Source organism: Gigantopelta aegis, chromosome 6, assembly GCF_016097555.1.
Source record: "Gigantopelta aegis isolate Gae_Host chromosome 6, Gae_host_genome, whole genome shotgun sequence".
Classification (NCBI taxonomy): Eukaryota; Metazoa; Mollusca; class Gastropoda; order Neomphalida; family Peltospiridae; genus Gigantopelta; species Gigantopelta aegis.
The window spans coordinates 38,005,444-38,024,798 of NC_054704.1; the positions used below are offsets into that span (position 1 = coordinate 38,005,444).

Here is a 19,355-nt window from a genome sequence, read left to right on the forward strand (position 1 = left end):
TTTCATGAAAGAAATGGGTAAATGTGATTATTTTTATAACAAAATGACATAAATTAAAACTAAAGATCAACAAAACAACACCATTACACCTCAAGATCTTTATTTCCTAAACGTTTCCGACTGATATACAACACAATTATATGTAAACATGTTGTAATAATTTTATTAGCAATCAGAATAGGTGGATGTAACACATATCAATAAGAGATTGTGGTACAAATATAAAATAAATTATCTACTACATACATAAACTATATCGTGTTTATATGGCCAAAAGAAAAAACAGAAGAAGAAAATATTGCAAAATGTGCGTTAATAATGTCCATTGAAATAATATCAATCATATACACAACAAATAATCGTATACAATTTTACTTTGGAATGTTTGGGTGATTTGCAAACTACAAAATGACAATGACGTTAAAACTAGATGTAACTGTCGACAAGATGTGTATATAATTTATGTACATATGATTCCACAAGAGTTAAAAGTGACGATCAACGACTTGAGCTCTAGTGCGAGTCGGTTTTAACATGTTATTTATTCAGTTATATTCGTGCTTATATCCAATTGCGGTTCAAGCACGCTGTCCTGGGCACACTCTTCAGCTATCCAGGTTGTCAGTTCATAACAGTGGGTTAGTGCCTTACACTTACCTACCGAGTCGTTAAACTCGCTCTGGGTGAGAGCCGAAACTGGGATGCTAACCCTATACCTACCAGCCTTAAGAACGATGGCTTAACCACTAAACCATTTTTTCATTGATTAATTCATTGATTGATTGATAGTTTCATTCAGTAAGTAGGGATTCAAGGACACAGTCGCTGACGGATTCAGGGGTTATGCCTGTTAATATGGACACATTAAAAGAGTTTCCCTTGCATTCCTCTCCAAAATTGAATGTGTAATGTGTTTGATAACACATCAAGTATTTTTTAAATGTGCAACTATTAATACTATTACAAAATACTATAATTGCACCACCTGGTCTAAAGGTGACCATCTGTTACATCACAGGAAGAAAAGTGAGGGTTTTTTTTTACGTAAACGTTTCAAAGGGTAGTTAAGTAGGATGCGTTCACATTTACACAGTAAACTGTTTTAACTAGACTGGTATAACTAAACCAGTTTAAAATATAAGTGTGAACGCGATCTTTTCACTAAACCGGTATAGCTAAAAACACTTGTGTGTGATTTATTTTAAACTGGTATAACTAACACAGTTTAGATGTAAGTGTAAACGCAAATTGTTTTGGTTAAACCAGTATAATATAAGGCAGAAGTGACAGTTACGTCACAGTCAGAATAAGCAGTAAGTGCGTTACCAACGACCTAACAGACTCGCAGTCAATTGTTTTGTTAATTCCCTTGTGTACCCGTGTGCAAAAAGTTCGCTTGTTGGTTTTGCGCAGATCCATGTTTGGAGGCTAATTATTTTGAATAGGAAGTAAATTCTTAAGCTTAGTAATAACCAAGGAGTTATTTTTAAGGACAATTGTTTTGTCACCAGCAGTGCAAACGGTTTAGCTGTAATGAGGTTTGGTATTCATACACCAGGTTTTCCTTGTGACAAAAGTGGGGCGTGATAATTTTGGGTAATTTTCAAACAAGCTGATTTTGTGAAAAATTTAATAGTATATCTTTACTCAAGTGAGGGTTTGTGTAATGTTTGATGAGCAAAGTTTCCATAAATATATGTGTGATATCCGCCAGCTCCCACTTGGGTGTGGTTTCTATGGATGTGAACATTGCCAAAAAACACACCCAAAAGCATGCAGTTTGGACACATTATGATGAAAGTAACATAAACATTAAAAAAAATATTTAAAATAAGTCCTCTTTATAATTATGACCCTTTTTGTTATTTCATTGAGACTAAAAACACCTGCATCTTTCTTTATTTTTAAACCATAGGTGGGCATTTATGATGCTATGGGGTGGTATGAATACATCTCTCTGCTGAAGATTCACAAATAAATGTGGTCTTCTACCTATTACACGCTCATCATTCCCAACCAAAAATGTTTTAGCTAAACCGGTATAGTTAAACCAGCGTAAATGTGAAAACAGCTTAAGAGTAACAAATTGAAGCATTTTCGCAATTTATGACGACGCCTTTTTACTGGGCACTGTTTTGGGCTTGCAGTTTTAGTTCTAGGTTGGAGGTTTGATATCTGGACCACTTTTACTGCAGCCAAGATACACACACACGCGCCACACACACGCACACACACACGCACATACGCCACATACACACACACGCCACACACACACAAACACACATACGCACAGAGAGAGACTTGTAATAAAAGAGTTCAAAAAATCAAACATACAAAACTGAAAAACGTCGATATTTAAAGTAAATTATGTCCATTATTATAGGTTTAATGGCTTTTGGCCTTGCAAACTTTGAAGCGCTAATTTAAAAACCAAGCTGTCGTTTTCTAAAATAATTACAACTGAAAGGTCTATCAGATGAGTGGAACGAAACCTGCCCGATTATCATTTATAGAATTCTCTCTCTCTCTCTCTCTCTCTCTCTCTCTCTCTCTCTCTCTCTCTCTCTCTCTCTCACACACACATACACACACAGCTACATACAGCCACACACACACCCAAACACACACACACACACACACACACACACATACACGCGCGCGCGTTTTGAGCATATACACCGTGTACGATTATTTTCTTGTGAATGGTCGCATTTGTTTTGCAGACGCATTCATATCACACATCCAATCTAGACGCTGTCATTGAAACAAATATATTTCGATTTGTTTTTGAATCTGGACCGCACGCACGCACCGCATCCAGTCTATATGAGTCTTAACTGGGTATTTTAACGACGAAAGTTTTATATTACTAAATCAGAATCAACTGGGACATACTAGTATTTGGATATGATTTTTTGGGGTTTTAATTCACAAAACCATTTATCTGTCCCAAGCACAAGGATGTAGTGACGGAGTTACAAGACAAAACGATACATGTATATATTACAATTCAGCAAACAGCAAACATATCGAAGTTTTCATTCAGTATTTACAATAGTTATTATCAACAGGTTATATATGTGAATATTAATGATGCAGATAGAAAAAACCAACAATTGTGTATTATGTAATCTAATCCAAGAGGCAAATGACTTTAATCTGAATATCTGAACATGAATAAAGATATAAAACAATATGCACGTTAACCGGCTGGTTTAGGTGTATGGTATGGCATGGCATAGCATGGTGTCGTATGTATGTATTGTTATATGTATGTATGTATGTATGTATGTATGTATGTATGTATGTATGTATGCATGCATGCATGGATGGATGGATGGATGGATGGATGTATGGATGGATGGATGGGTGGATGGATGGATGAAGACTCCAGATGTGTATCTGCTGGTCGTAATGTGGTTGTGGACGATGTCTACAGATGAGGACCTGTAGAACAGTTTCGATGATAACATAAGCACTGACACAGACGTAGACGTGAGACAGTTTTTAGAAAAGATTGATGTCCGGACTCAAGACTTTAACAACGTCACCACATTTTAACTACACGCTGTTTGTTTATAAAAGCCGTGAGTACAGACTTTAAAGTTTTATTAGTTTGGGGCCTGATTTAGATGGTGACCTGCAGATCACAAGGCCAGTAGTCCAACCAGGACATGTGCTTATAAAACATCGAAGTTCAGATTTTAACAACGTCACCAGATTTTAACTATATGGTGTTTTTTGAGGCGATACTTTATCAAAGTTTTATTAGCTTGGGGCCTACTTTCGACAATGACCTGCAAACCACAAGGCCAATAGTCCAACCAAGGCCTGTGCTTGTAAAACATTAAAGTTCTGACTCAAGATTTTAACATAGTCACCAGATTTTAACTATTTGTTTAGGCGATACTTTATTAAAGTCTTGAGTGCAGACTTTAAATTTTATAAGCATAGACACTGTTGCTGTAGATATTATTATGAATGATGACATAAACACTGATACACAAGTTATTTTGTTTAACGACACCACTAGAGCACCTTGGTGATATGAAAGAATCTATACACAGTAAATAATTTATCTTCTCTGTTCATGAGAAACCAGAAGATACGAAGGAATGGAATAAACCTGTTGCAGAGCAACAGCAAGTATATACATGTGTAAAGATTTTACTTGTCGGGTCGTACCCTCTCACGCCCTCCATTCCCTTCAGTTTCTCCCCACGAACCTCTTATCAAGTTCTATACAGTTTTATCTCTTGACAATGTTGCTAAAATAAAATAACGCATTAACGAAATAGCATAGAACATTAATGACCTGGAGCCTAATTCACTAAACTCTCGCAACTTTGCGATCTCGCAGTGCAATGCTAAACGACTTACAAAGAGGATGCTTTGTTGTCTAGCAGAGCCTAAGAGAACTTTGTGAATCAGGCCTCTGCACATTTGTTACTGATTGTCTAGCTACAGTTGAATACAGCAAAACAACTCATTAACAGGAGAAACAGTTATGAAGTGTGACACTGACAGTGTTTTCATCAGGTTTCTGTCAAAGGATGGTCACGGCGAAGGGCGAACACAATGACAAGACATAGCTGTTTTGTCTACACTGGTGAAAAGAACTGTTAGTTCCCTCATAAAATAATCGTATAAAATATCCAGTAAAAGAGATTGAAAAGAACAAAAGCGATCGGAAAAGCGAATCTGGATATTTTATCGATATGGGCACCGATGTCTCTTGGCGGCAAACTGGCAGAACTCGTTTGTTCGTCTGATTTATTCTTTCTGAAAAAGGCACGTCTTCTTACACCAGTGGTAGTGTCGCATTTGCCGTTGGTGTCCACAATACTGATATCTTCTATTGACTGGAAAAAAGGAGAATAGTGCTATTTTTCCCCCAATAATATGGCTAAATATTAAAAAACAAACAAATCTGATACGGTAATTGCGAAATTAGCTTATTCAAAAGTGAACCCCCTCCAACAAATCCCCTTCCAAACAACCCCCTTGCCCCCAAAACCCCAAACAAAGACAAAAAACAAACATAAAACCCCACCCAACCAAATAAACCCAGCATGCGTTACATATGCTGCACTTACAGATAAGCAGCAATGATCTAAAATATATTTCCATCAACAATCATGAAAAAAGAGACTAAATGCTTGCCAATACTGCAAAGTGCTGCAAGTTGGTGGACAAAACATCAATACGACAATGTGACAGTATCGCACCATCACTAATTATTCTCTAAATGCGTCTTAAGGTAAAAATATTGATTGAAAAAACCTCATTAACGTTGGTATCGTAACATCCGGTTTAAGCTACAACATAATGTGTTACTTCACGACAATGACTCACCGTTTTGTCGTTATTGGTGGTGGTTCGAGGTTGTCGTATGTACGCTTTCCGGTGACGGCGCGACAACACCGTCACAAAGGCATATTCCATATAGGCCGCGAAAACGAACACCAGACATGTCGACATCCACACGTCGATGGATTTGATGTAGGGAACTCTGGGTAACTGCGCCATTGCCCCGGAACTCTGCGTCGTTATGGTGAGAACCGTGAGCAAGCCGACCGAAATGCGGGCTGGGATGGCTTGATGGTCGATCCAGAAGGATATCCAAGACAGACTGACGATAAGAATGCTGGGGATGTACGTCTGCGTTAGGTAGAAGCCCACTTGTCGCTTCATCACCAGTTTGGCATACAGGCAGGGAAATGTCCCTGCAAAACACGTGCAATTAAAACGTAACTATGAAAATAAATGCGGTTTCTAAGATAAGGAAAATAAATTACTGTTTGTCAAACCGATACAGTTTTTGAGGTCAAGTGCAGATTATCCCAATCCTTTTCTTAATCAGAACCTGTCCAAACCAAAACAAGCCCCATAAAATGCGAGCGTGTATATGTATTTTGGTGGGAGTGGGTGCGCGCGCTCGTGTGTATGTGTCCGCGTGTATTTTTTGGAGAAACGATGATGACAAGGTATCTGGAAGTGAGAGCGGGGTATTTACTCTGGCGTGCTTTTCCATGGAATTTTAAATTTTGGTTCTTGGATAGAAGGATATATACACTGAGAGAATGAAATGATTATAGACTAAATTTCAAACACTATTAGCGTCTTAATGTCTGTAAAACGTACAAAGATGCCATGTTGAACTGAATGTCGCTAATATGAGATTGAATATCAGTAACACTGTTAACTTCCTGACACTGTGGATGAGGGTTTTGGTTACAATCACTCTTTCCTGTTACGGTTGATGTGATCCCTTATTTCTTTCCATCAGTATATAAGATGATTTTGGAGGAATAGGGGTTAGTTAGGCGGCTTCTTCTGCTTAATAGAGATAGAGCTTGAGCAGATTTCACTTTACATCATTTTAAACGGAATCCAGCGAACGCAACTGACTATAACACGGACCGCGCCTTCTTGACCCCCACAATAATGTTTTGAATAACCTTAGTAAGGTACTCGTATATTAATTTGGTACAGACTACGAATAATTCCAAAGTCACAACATATAATAACCACATCGTATAGTAAATAAATTTATCACCCACCAGTCTAATCTTGTTATTGAGAATAATGGCCTTTTCGACATACTGAATAAAAATATCTTATTTTGTTTATTCGGTAGAATAGTGTTCCGTCGTCTTCTAATGCTAGGATAAGACTATCAACTGTCACGACGGAGTTGGCCAACTCAACAGCTGCGTTGTAATTTCCCAAACTTCCAAGTTACGACGGGTGCGCTCAGATTAACAACTAATCGGTCGTAGGAGTCGTATACGTTGAGAATCGAGTTGTAAGAGCCCTCAGACTAGTAACTGGATAGTCATAGAAGCCGAGAAATCGCCGATTTGCCAACTCCATAGTGACAGTTGGTAGTTAGATGCTAGCATACGTTTCCAACAAACCTGTAGCGTATGTTGCAGTGCAGTCATGAGCACTGATGCTGATGACGTTGAAGTCGGGCATGCTGGCGTCGGGGAGAAGCTTGGTAGCTTTGCGAGCTGATGACCACGCAAACGTCAGGTCGTCCGTTGTGAAACTGTCTGAAAAATGTGTAACAAATGTTTCTGAATATATGTATATACCGGTATGTGTAGGTGTGAACAATGTTTGTCAAAATAAAATATATTGGCACGTATGAAAAATGTATACATTTAAGAAATATGTTACAAGCTGCGTCTCAGGTCGAAATTTCCACCACCTAGTGTGTACATGTTATGTCCCACATGATTAACTTTTATAGTTTGTACTTGATCGGGGATAATATTTCGCGATGTTCTATGCGTATCTGGAAATTATTAATTTCTATTTTATGGGTAGTGGAGGATAAACAATAAAACTGCCTTACACACACACACACACACACACACACTTATATACACACACACACACACACACACACACACACACACACACACACACATCCCCCAATAACCAACAACACCACCAAAAACCAACAACTAACAAAGCAATAACAACAGCAACTTCTACAACTTTCTTTTATCGGAAACATGGTGCAATAAGTGACTCCTAAGAGAGTAGCTATCAGAATAGCCAATTGGCGAGACAAACATAACAGTTTTATCAGTTGCTGCGCAATCGGCTATTCTCGTGGCTATTCTCGTACGAAGAAGGAAATGTTTTATTTAACGACGCGCTCAACACATTTTATTTATGGTCATATGGCGTCAGACATATGGTTAAGGACCACACATATATTGAGAGAGGAAACCCGCTGTCGCCACTTCATGGGCTACTCTTTTTGATAAGCAGCAAGGGATCTTTTATATGCACCATCCGACAGACAGGGTAGAACATACCACGGCCTTTGATATACCAGTCGTGGTGCACTGGCTGGAACGAGAAATAGCCCAATCGGCCCACCGACGGATTCTCGTACGAGGCACTCGTATAGTGTTGCGTTGCCTTTAGCGCACGTTAAATATCAAGTAGACGTAGTTAAAATGCTCCGATTCCTCCTTATCCAACCACAAACAATCGATGCCCTCTGTGACGGAGGACGTGTCGCGTAAGCACCGTCTTTAATAGATACACCTTTATCCTAGAGCTCATTAAAATAATATTCTTTTCTTACAAAAAGGGTTTTAAAATCAATCAAATGTTAAAACTACGAACAAACATAGATAATAACATAACAGCAATATTCAAGAAAAAAGGCATTAAAATTGTATAAACGAAATCATCCACATAACAATTTTCGCTTGCAGTAACACATAAACTAATGCACGAATATGTACTCTACATTTTATAATCAACAGCTTGCTAATTGCCAGCAACGTCAGTCAACCAACCTATTACTCGTACTGTAATAGGTTCAAATGAATTATTAAATTGCCACGAAACGTGAACTATTCTTTGATCATCTCTAATTATTTGTCATAAAAATAATCATACCAACATAAAAAAATGTATTTCTATACAATTACAAAGCAAAGGAAACTAATTAGTTGACTTTACTTAAGTCGGTTGAGTGCTCGCTTGAGGTGCTTGCGTCGCAGGATCGGTATGTGCTTTCCTGTCTGTGAGAATGTGTATATTAAAGATCCCTTGCCGCATTGGGAAAAATATAGCGGGTTTCCTCTGATGACTACGTGTCAGAATTATCAAATGTTCGACATCCTATGGCCGATGGTTAATTAATCAATGTGCTTTAGTGGCGTCGTTAAACCTAACAAACTTCTTTCATATATTGGCTTTCGACATAATATTGATTTTAAAGCTACGCGATTTTACACAATTTGTGACTATTATACATCGATAAATTCACCAAAAAATTACAAACAATTCTTATATATTATTTTGTAGAGACCTCCCCCCCCCCCCCCACCACCACCATGTCAAAGGTGTTGGCCTTTATTCCATTTAAAAAAAAAGAGAGAAAAAAGAAAAGAAATCTGACACAGCATCAAAAGACCTTGGAGGTATTAGTTTCCCATTAACCGATTGTTGTAATCAATGAAGTGCGTGAGTTGTTTTTCAACGTTAACCTATATGTTATCAAAGACAGAGGCTGGAACTGAATACCTACTTTGTACGAATAATTAAATGAAACGCATTAAAAGGTAATCTGATCGATACATCTTCCGTATAATAGAGGGGAAATCTGGCTTTCTATACAAGCTTCTTATTACACATAACTGATGGACCATTGTTCGGGATTTTATTATTTTATTTGCGTATAGACCTGACATTGTTATAGGTTGATGAAGACAAAAAGAAAAAAAAGAAAAACAAAAAAGAGAGAAAAAGAGAACAATACTAAAAACAAAGGATAATGCGTTTTCACATCTTTATAGTTTGTATATACAAAGTATTTTTGTTTCAGACAAAATAGTATTCATACTTAATACAAAGTAAGGCTCAATTAGTCAGAAAAAGAGTATTAATACTTAATATATATTATTAGTATTCATACTTAGTTTGACATTTGTCATTTCAATTTTATATTAATTTTTTAACATTAATGCTAATTAACTAGATGTGTATTTATGCATATTCATTGTAGTGTATTTATGTGTGGAACACGCTGTAAAATGATCGGTAATCAAAATAAACATATTCGTATTCGTATTCGTGTGTATGTGCACTGTAATGTATTTATGTGTGGAACACGCTGTAAAATGATCGGCAATCCAAATAAACATATTCGTATTCGTATTCGTGTGTATGTGCACTGTAATGTATTTATGTGTGGAACACGCTGTGAAATGGTCGGCAATCCAAATAAACATATTCGTATTCGTATTCGTGTGTATGTGCACTGTAATGTATTTATGTGTGGAGCACGCGGTGAAATGATCGGCAATCCAAATAAACATATTCGTATTCGTATATTATCGCTTTCAGTACCTGGAGTCTCAAAATCAGTGTCAGGGCCAATCATTTGTATATGTCATGAATTGCGTTTTATTGAGACGAGTACCATCTTAAGTTTTAAACTTTACTTTATGTTTATATGTATTAATATTATATCAAGCTAGATGCCCTGGATACACACTTGAGCTATCTAGCATGTCTGTTTAAGACAGAGGTTAATGGTTAGTTGTTAGTGGTTAGTGAACGGGCAGTAAAATCAGTGTATGCAGTAGCCTTAAAGATTGTTTGTTTTGTTTAACGACACCTCTAGAGCATATTGATTTATCAGTCGTCGGCTATTGGATGTCAAACATTTTTTTTTACATATAGTCCGAGTGGAAACCCGCTACATTTTCCCATTAGTAGCAAGGGATCTTTTATATGCACTTTCCCACAGACAGGATAACACATACCCACTGTATTTGATATACTAGTCGTGATGCACTGGCTGGAAAGAGAAACAGCACATCATGCGAACGCTTTACCACCGAGCTACGCCCAACTCCTTATTGAGACGAATGCCATGTTCATCATATTTTTATCTATTAATATATCAAGCGAATTTTCCAGGACACACACTACTTCAGCTGTCCACGACAGAGGTTAATGGTTAGATGTTAGTGCTTAGTAAAAGAGAAGTCAGAGCAGCGGACTTGAAGTTTGTTTGTTTTGTTTAATGACACCACTAGAGCTCACTGATTACTCAACGGTTATTGGATGTTAAACATTTGACGTAATTCTGACATGTACGAGTAGTCTTAGAGAGAACACCCGCTAAATGTTTCCATTAGTAGCAAGATATCTTTTATATGCACCATCTTACAGACAGGACAGCACATACCACGGCCTTTGATATACTAGCCATGGTGCACTGGTTGGGGTATAGTGGCTTTTCACCTCTCAGCTGAGCATTTTATTTCACTTCATTGATAGTTATTTTCGTGCTTATATGCAAGTAAGGTTCAAGCACAGTGTTCTGGGCACACACAGCTATCTGTCCAGGACAGTGGATAAGTTATTAGTTGTTAGTGGTTAGCGAGAAAGAAATCGGTGTAGTGGTCTTACCACGTTAAACTCACTCTGGGTAAATGCCGATCTAGGAAGCGACCCCAGTACCTATCAGCCTTACACCGTTGAGCAGATAAAATTATCTCTGAATTAGATTCGGTACTGGGATGCTTAAAGTTTGTTCTGTTTAACGACACCACTAGAGAAAATTGATCTATTAATGATCGGCTATCGGATGTCAAACATTTGGTAATTATGACATGTAGTCTTAGAGGGGAAACCCGCTACATTTTTCCATTAGTAGCAATAAATATTTTATATGTTCTGTCCCACAGACAGGATAGCACATATCATTGCATTTAATATATCAGTCGTGGTGCACTTAACTAGCTTTAGCGAGAAATACCCCAATGGACCAACCCACGGGGACCGAACACAGACCGACCGCGGATCTGGCGAGCACTATACCACTGGGTCACTGGGATGCAAGCATATGTATAGCATCTGCATGTACTTGCATTAATGCTACTGGCCTAACTACTATGTACAGATATTATAGTCTTATAAATGTACTGTAAAATATAAAGACACCTGCGATATTTCTACAAAATGCTGTAGGTTGCACATCACCATTCACGTCTGCATGCCCGTCAAAACAATTGTTTTTTTTATGTCAAAATATATTCTGTAAAATATAGGTCAACGTCAACAGGGATATGCAGTTCCCTTTTTTAAGGAGGTATGTACAGCCACTTGGTAACTATCATATAAAAAAATCAATGTAAGTTGACCACAATTTTTTTTAGTTATTCGCCATTTAGAAAAAGCACTACCTCATTTTACTGTTATATATAAGTGGCAGTGTACCACATGTACAGTTATTATCATTTAGTAATATAAAATTAATAACAAGTAGTTTCAAACCAACGAGTTATTTAAATACCACAAAGATAATCTTACCTGTAATCATAAAAGAAAGATTTTAAAAGGCATTTCGGGATTTTATATTATTATTACTTTTTAATGAAGACCTGTTTCCTAAACCTGAGTATATAAAACTGCTACAGAAAGTACAGGGAATGACGGTCGTGCGTACCAATTCTTTTAGCAAGTGATGACGCCATGTGTCTGTATGCAGACTTCCGACGAGCAGAAAACCCGTACTTTACATGGCGTCGTCAAGCTTAATGGGTGTTCGTATATTTTAAAAAGACGTAAATGGTTTTTATATGGTTAATCCATGTCATATATATGTATATAGTTCAACACTTGTATGTCTACTGCGCATTTTATTACAATATGTATTTATTTTAATAGTTTCTCGTAACTCCATGAGGAGTGGCCTCTTTATTATTTTATTAACAATGTTTATGTATTTATGTAATATTGTGGGTGAGACGTTAAAAAACTATCTGTCTGTCTGTCTGTCTGTCTCTCTGTCTGTCGTAAATGGCAGGTTACTAATGCAATAACGAAGGTTTATAACAACGGGAATGTTTTTCTCAGAAATGTTAGAGCTTCCAGCTATAAACTATACAGGAAAACCTATCTCTTAATTTGACAGAAACAAGAAAGAGCCAATACAATGCTGGGACACGCTTACAAAATCCCTGTATCTTGTATTTCAAAATAGCATACAACTAACCCACTAACCCACTGTCCTGGACAGACAGCCCAGATAACTAAGGTGTGTGCCCAGGATAGCGTGCTTGGATCTTAATTGGATATAAGCACGAACATAAGTTGAAATGAAATGAAATCAACAATCACTTTTAAAACAGTAATGATATGAGATAATAGCGAAAGGCGAGTGTACACAGCCGACCGTTTACTTACAACTTTCCATCTGTATTCGGCATGTTTGGCTGTCGTGAGGAAATTTTCTCAGATCCATCATACAGTTGTAATTCACAAACACCCTATAACAAAGTTTTGATAAATTTTAATTCATAAAAATGTAACAAAATAACATGATACGATTATTGTAAATAACAACCAGCCTATAAAAATAACACTATACAATTGTAATTCACAAATATCCTATAACAAAATAACATACAAATATTATACAACAGTCCCAGATTGTCCAACATTGGTCGTAATCAACATAGAATAAATACAGTATCATACTGTGTATGCCCTAAATTATAACAGTTCAAAGTATATTATAAGGATTGTAGCGTATATGCAAAATGTTGATACGAAGAAACGTTGTTTGCCAGCAGCATAGTATAGCTCGTGTTTTAGTACAAGTCTAAACTATGTTTTTGATGGTATGCATCCATGACTCAGTATCAAGTGTTTCGTTAATCTGAAAGCAGTCGACGATACATTCTCCCTAAGTGATATGGAAGAGGACAGCCACTCCAAAGTAATCAAACTAGTCTAATCAGAATAACATAACCATATTTCTGAGCAGGTAAACGTTTTAGGATTATGTAATTCATGTGCACTGACATCTTTCCTTCATTTCAAAGGCTGAAATTTAGTGTCATTTTTCTTTCTTGTGCTAAAAACGTTTGGTGTCACAATAACATATACTTACATTTTACGCATTAATCAATAACTGGCGATCTTAATTTTATTAACTATGTAACAATAATGGCAATGTTAAAGCACCACGCCACCATTTGTCGTGTCGTTACTTGTTGCAGCAGCTTAAAGGGACACACCCTAGTTTTTAAACACTAAGGCGTATGTTTTACTATTAGAGCCGTTTTTGATAACTGAAATCATACTTTACTTAGATTTTATTGTTTAGAATATCCATTTCCGTACATTCGGAGTGTTTATATCACAAAATGCATTTCTCATATTTTTAAAACCGCACGTGCGTCTGAGAAGTAACAGTTATGGAGTTTTAGTTTTAGTCTATTTTTAGAAGGTATTTCACCGTTTCAAAGTCACAGATTTTCATGGGCTGAAACTAGGGTCTGTCCCTTTAATATATTCTAGTTTAGGAAATAGTTCCTCATAAAAAATACTATAAAATTCTGATATGCTTTTTGAAATCTTTCATTGATGATTACACATAGGTTGATCGCGGTATTATTTAAATAACCCATCGGTTACTTGTTATATGTAGTACTAACGTGTAACAACTGTGCAAGTGGTATAGTGCCGCTTGTATAACAGCAACACAAGGTGGTGATAAGGCATAAGGGCTGCTAACGGAAACATTTCATGGTCGAGGTTGATCGCGGTATTGTTTGAGAGCACCCATCGGTTACAAATTCCTCTTATATGTAGTACTAGAGTGTATATTCTGATACTTGTCAGTTGAGAGCACTCCTTACAATTAGTAGTCAAATGATCCTCTCGATATATTTGTATTTTTAGAGTTTATATTCTGATACTTGTCAGTTGAGAGGTAGATGATCCTCTCGATATATTTGTATTTTTAGGCTGATAACGTTGAAACATTTACCTAGTAGTCGATTTGTATTTTTAGAGATTCTGATACTTGTCAATTGCTCGGTACTTGTCAGTTGAGAGCACTCCTTACAATTAGTAGTCTTAAAAATGATCCTCTCGATATATTTGTATTTTTAGAGTTTATATTCTGATACTTGTCAATTGAGAGCACTCCTTACAAATTAGTAGTCAAATGATCCTCTCGATATATTTGTATTTTTTAGAGTTTATATTCTGATACTTGTCAGTTGAGAGCACTCCTTAAAATTAGTAGATCCTCTCGATATATTTGTATTTTTAGAGTTTATATTCTGATACTTGTCAGTTGAGAGCACTCCTTACAATTAGTAGTCAAATGATCCTCTCGATATATTTGTATTTTTAGAGTTTATATTCTGATACTTGTCATTTGAGAGCACTCCTTACAATTAGTAGTCAAATGATCCTCTCGATATATTTGTATTTTTAAAGTTTATATTCTGATACTTGTCAGTTGAGAGCACTCCTTAAAATTAGTAGATCCTCTCGATATATTTGTATTTTTAGAGTTTATATTCTGATACTTGTCAATTGAGAGCACTCCTTACAAATTAGTAGTCAAATGATCCTCTCGATATATTTGTATTTTTTAGAGTTTATATTCTGACATATAAATTGTATTGAACTGCATAGAGTATTTAATGGTGGTGTGTTACCTTAATAAAACAGTGATCTAGACCAGTGAACGTGGGCACTCGCATGTTGCACGAAAACTATAAAACCTACAACAGTTACTAAAACTCACAAGTGTGAGACCTTCTTGATGCCATTTTAGCTTGTGTAAGTATTAGTTATCTGGTTTGGATAACGATTATCCAGTTCCGGAAGCTGACTGTCCAGATTAACGAACACGTGTTCAGAGTGTTATGTTTTGTTTGTCCTTAAAGTAGGTTTTTCAGACGATTGTAGTCCGGATTATCGAGGTTCCACTGTAACTTAACTATAATTGTGTAGATAAGAAACGGGGGATGGGCGTTGAACATAGCCCAGTGGTAAAACATTCGCCTGATGCGCTGTCGATTCAAGATCGATGCCCATCGGTGGGCCCATTTCTCGTTCCAGCAAGTGAGCCACGACTGATATATCAGAGGCCGTGTGAGATAGTGCATATAAAAGACTCCTTGCTACTAACTGAAAAATGTATCTGCTTTTCTTTCTAAGACTTGTATATCAAAATTACCAAATGTTTGACATCCATAGCCGATGATAAATAAATCACTGTGCTTTAATGATGTCGTTAAACAACAAATATTTAACTTTTAGAGACGCGGAAGACAGTTATAGATTTGTGTTTGCCGTGAACAAATAATGAAGTGTTCTCTAGTAGTTTTTTGTTTGTTGTGGAATTGAAAAATCGAAGTTATATCATTGATGTATACATGTACATGTATTTGCAGCAAACCAGTACTTTAAAAAATACATATTTAACCGATTTTCGGTATTCGTGATGTTTACCACACGAGTGCTCTTCCTCGCCATGGCACAGGAGTGACAATTTCTTATGTTTTTGGTCTGTTGTGGATTTTTCATGATAATGGCGAACTCAGTAAACAGTCATCAGTATCTCTTCATTTGATTAATTCATTTATACTTTTTTCGTGCTTATATCCAATTAAGATTCCAGCACGCTATCCTGGGCACACACCTCAGTTATATGTCCAGGACAGTAGGTTAGTTGTTAGTGAGAAAGAAGTCGGTTTAGTGGCCTTCCACCCACCCACAAAGTCGTTAAATTCGCTCTGGGTGGGAGCGGGTACCGGGAGACGAACTGAGTACCTACCAGCTTTATAGCAGGAACCACCGAGGCTGGTTGTATATGGGGCTTTTTTAATTCAGAAACTGTATCGGCTTTTGTTCTAAAATATCTTTGTCTGACCCTGGCAGTCCATTTTCCTTTATGCTGGTGTGTCGTTAACCATTCATTCATACATATTAATTAATTAATTAATTAATTCGTCCGTCCGTCCATCCTACGTTCGTTCGTTCGTTCGTTCATTAATTAATTAATTAATTAATTCATTCATTCTAATGCTTTTGACAAATTAAATACTAACCAGACTGCATGGTATTAATTATTTAACACATTAAAAGTATTAACGTTTGGGCATGAAAATGCACAAATTCTAGAGGGTTTATATTTCAAACATTACCTTTGAGTGTATAGCACTGTTCCATCTGGGGATATGCGTAGTAATACATTCGGCGTAGTAATATCAAAACCAACTTCTTCCTTAGACTTTGGAAAAAACAGATCAGGAACCCAAATATCTCTCAGTCTTTTATAGCTCAACAAAATACTTCTATTAAGTTCATTATATTGCAAACGTTTATCTTGCCATTCTTGCCGCAGGTAAAAGCTGGCACCAAATTTCTGAAGAAAAATGAAGGAAACGTAGTTAATGTCATATTAATAATAACCATAATGCCATTAATGGGGCGAGACGTAGTCCAGTCGTAAAGCGCTCGCTTGATGCGCGGTCGGTTTGGGATCGATCCCCGTCAGTGGGCCCATTGGGCTATTTCTCGTTCCAGCCAGTGCACCACGACTGGTACATTAAAGGCCGTGGTATGTGCTATCCTGTATATGGGATGATGCATATAAAGGATCCCTTGCTGCTAATCGAAAAGAGTAGCCCATGGATATCTGTGTGGTCCTTATAGTGGAGCGGCTAAGGTAGATTTTTCACCAGAATCGTTCACTTCTTGAAGAAAGCATGAAAAATTCGCGCCCCCTGTTGGCCGCCATATTGAATTCCAATATGGCCACCAAAATTACCATATTTTTGCCCATGTCTCCTGTTCTATTTCACCTAGGACCACAATTCAAGTGTCTATACCTATGTTTTCGATGTCTGGGAAAATTTTGGCAGTGTCAGAATCTATGTCAGAGGGCCGCCATGTTGGATTTCAAGATGGCCGCCATATGTTTTACATTAGGTCTCACTACACAGATGTCATCTGCCATTGAAACCCATGTTAAACTGCCCAACTTCAAGCGAAGATTGCCCATAGAACGGGTTCTCGTTGGCACTAACAACATACAACATTGCAAACATACATTATATAAGCATTTATTTTCACTCCAAAATTGAGAACATTTCCGTCTCAGTTTTTTGCTATATGACCGCATCTGGCTGTAGTACCGGTCCGAATAGGTGGTTCATTAACCGATTCACTCCGGCTGTCACTTGCGCTATATACCCATGTCCCAAAAGGTCGATGCACAATATTACAAAATAACATGGGCAAAATACAGCCAGAAGGCTTACCATTAAACATACATATTGTTTTAATTCTTCACCATTTGCTAGAAGTGAATATGTGACCCATAACATGTGTCCCAATTAGGAACTATAGTGGACCGTGATGAATGAACTGTCACCCGGAAGTGATCTGTGTAGTGAGACCTTAAAGTCTAGTGACCGATTTTGTCAAACTTGGTTTGAAGTCAGTTTGATAATTTGGGTCATTTACACCATGAAAAGCTATACTAGAGCCATGTAACTTATGAACTCTAACCAATACACCAAAAGATAGATGCACCATACCATGCAATAAAACTTCATATCACATTGTTACTCCTTGGTCATCCACACAATAGATGGTCATCAAACAAGCAGCCACTATATCGTAATGTATGACCTTGTTGGTAGTTCTGATATGGGGAACATACCAAGAAGCTAATTATCTAGTTAGTTCATTAAAAATATTAGTTTCCATCAATTGTTGCTATGGGCAACAATTGTTTCATAATGAAGTGTTGAAATCCTGTGTTTTTCTGTATATTTCAGCATGAAGATCCACATATTATTAATGGCAGATACAAATTCTACTTTCATAGTAGAATACTATGTTATATATTCACAATACCATCAAAACTGTGTGTCATTATGACTGTACATTCGAAAAAATGCATTATGCACAAAATCACAGAAATTAGGGTGAATTTGGATATTGACCTTGTGACCTTGAATTTTGACCTTTTACAATAAGAAACTCAGTGTTAGACACTCAGATCAATTTATTTATTACATGTAAGTATACTAGAATATACATTTTGACACACACACCCCTAAAAAATAAAAAGAAAAGAAAAAGAAAACTAATAAAAATAAATAAAATTGACATGTTTGCAATATTTACCCAAATAGGGCCCCCATACACTTGGCTGAAATCCACATCGATGTAATTACCTTTTATAAGGATGCTACACTAGTACATTTTCATTTTGGCTTGCTAAACTTATATATTTTGGGATAGACAGTAATTTCATGTTTTACATTATGGTCTCACTACACAGATGTCATCTGCCATTGAAACCCATGTTAAACTGCCCAACTTCAAGCGAAGATTGCCCATAGAACGGGTTCTCGTTGGCACTAACAACATACAACATTGCAAACATACATTATATAAGCATTTATTTTCACTCCAAAATTGAGAACATTTCCGTCTCAGTTTTTTGCTATATGACCGCATCTGGCTGTAGTACCGGTCCGAATAGGTGGTTCATTAACCGATTCACTCCGGCTGTCACTTGCGCTATATACCCATGTCCCAAAAGGTCGATGCACAATATTACAAAATAACATGGGCAAAATACAGCCAGAAGGCTTACCATTAAACATACATATTGTTTTAATTCTTCACCATTTGCTAGAAGTGAATATGTGACCCATAACATGTGTCCCAATTAGGAACTATAGTGGACCGTGATGAATGAACTGTCACCCGGAAGTGATCTGTGTAGTGAGACCTTACTTCGTATCTCACTTGCTGTAGCACTTAGGAAGAAAAATCAAGACTCTATACCCATGTTCTTGATACCTAGGAACATTTTTAATATGCGAAAATTGTCATCATAGGGCCGCCATATTGGAATTCAAGATGGCCGCCACATTATTTTTCCATAATTGTCTGTTGCTCTAATGTCCACTATGCCCGTTGGATCTCTGTACACATAAGGGACATGACAAGCCTTGCTCAGTAGTGCCTAGATGTTC

The 19,355-nt window shown here is 36.9% G+C and overlaps 1 protein-coding gene across 1 annotated transcript; it reads right to left on the reverse strand.

The window, feature by feature from the left end:
- Window positions 1-96: 96 nt before the first annotated feature.
- On the reverse strand, window positions 97-17,143 carry LOC121374518 (glycine receptor subunit alpha-2-like). The gene is made up of 6 exons (XM_041501621.1): window positions 17,129-17,143; window positions 16,503-16,723; window positions 12,736-12,818; window positions 6,921-7,058; window positions 5,356-5,726; window positions 97-4,862 (listed from the first exon to the last, which is right to left on the reverse strand). The coding sequence occupies exons 1-6, from the start codon at window positions 17,141-17,143 to the stop codon at window positions 4,632-4,634; spliced, it is 1,059 nt and encodes a 352-aa protein (XP_041357555.1). The 3' UTR covers window positions 97-4,631.
- Window positions 17,144-19,355: the final 2,212 nt, after the last annotated feature.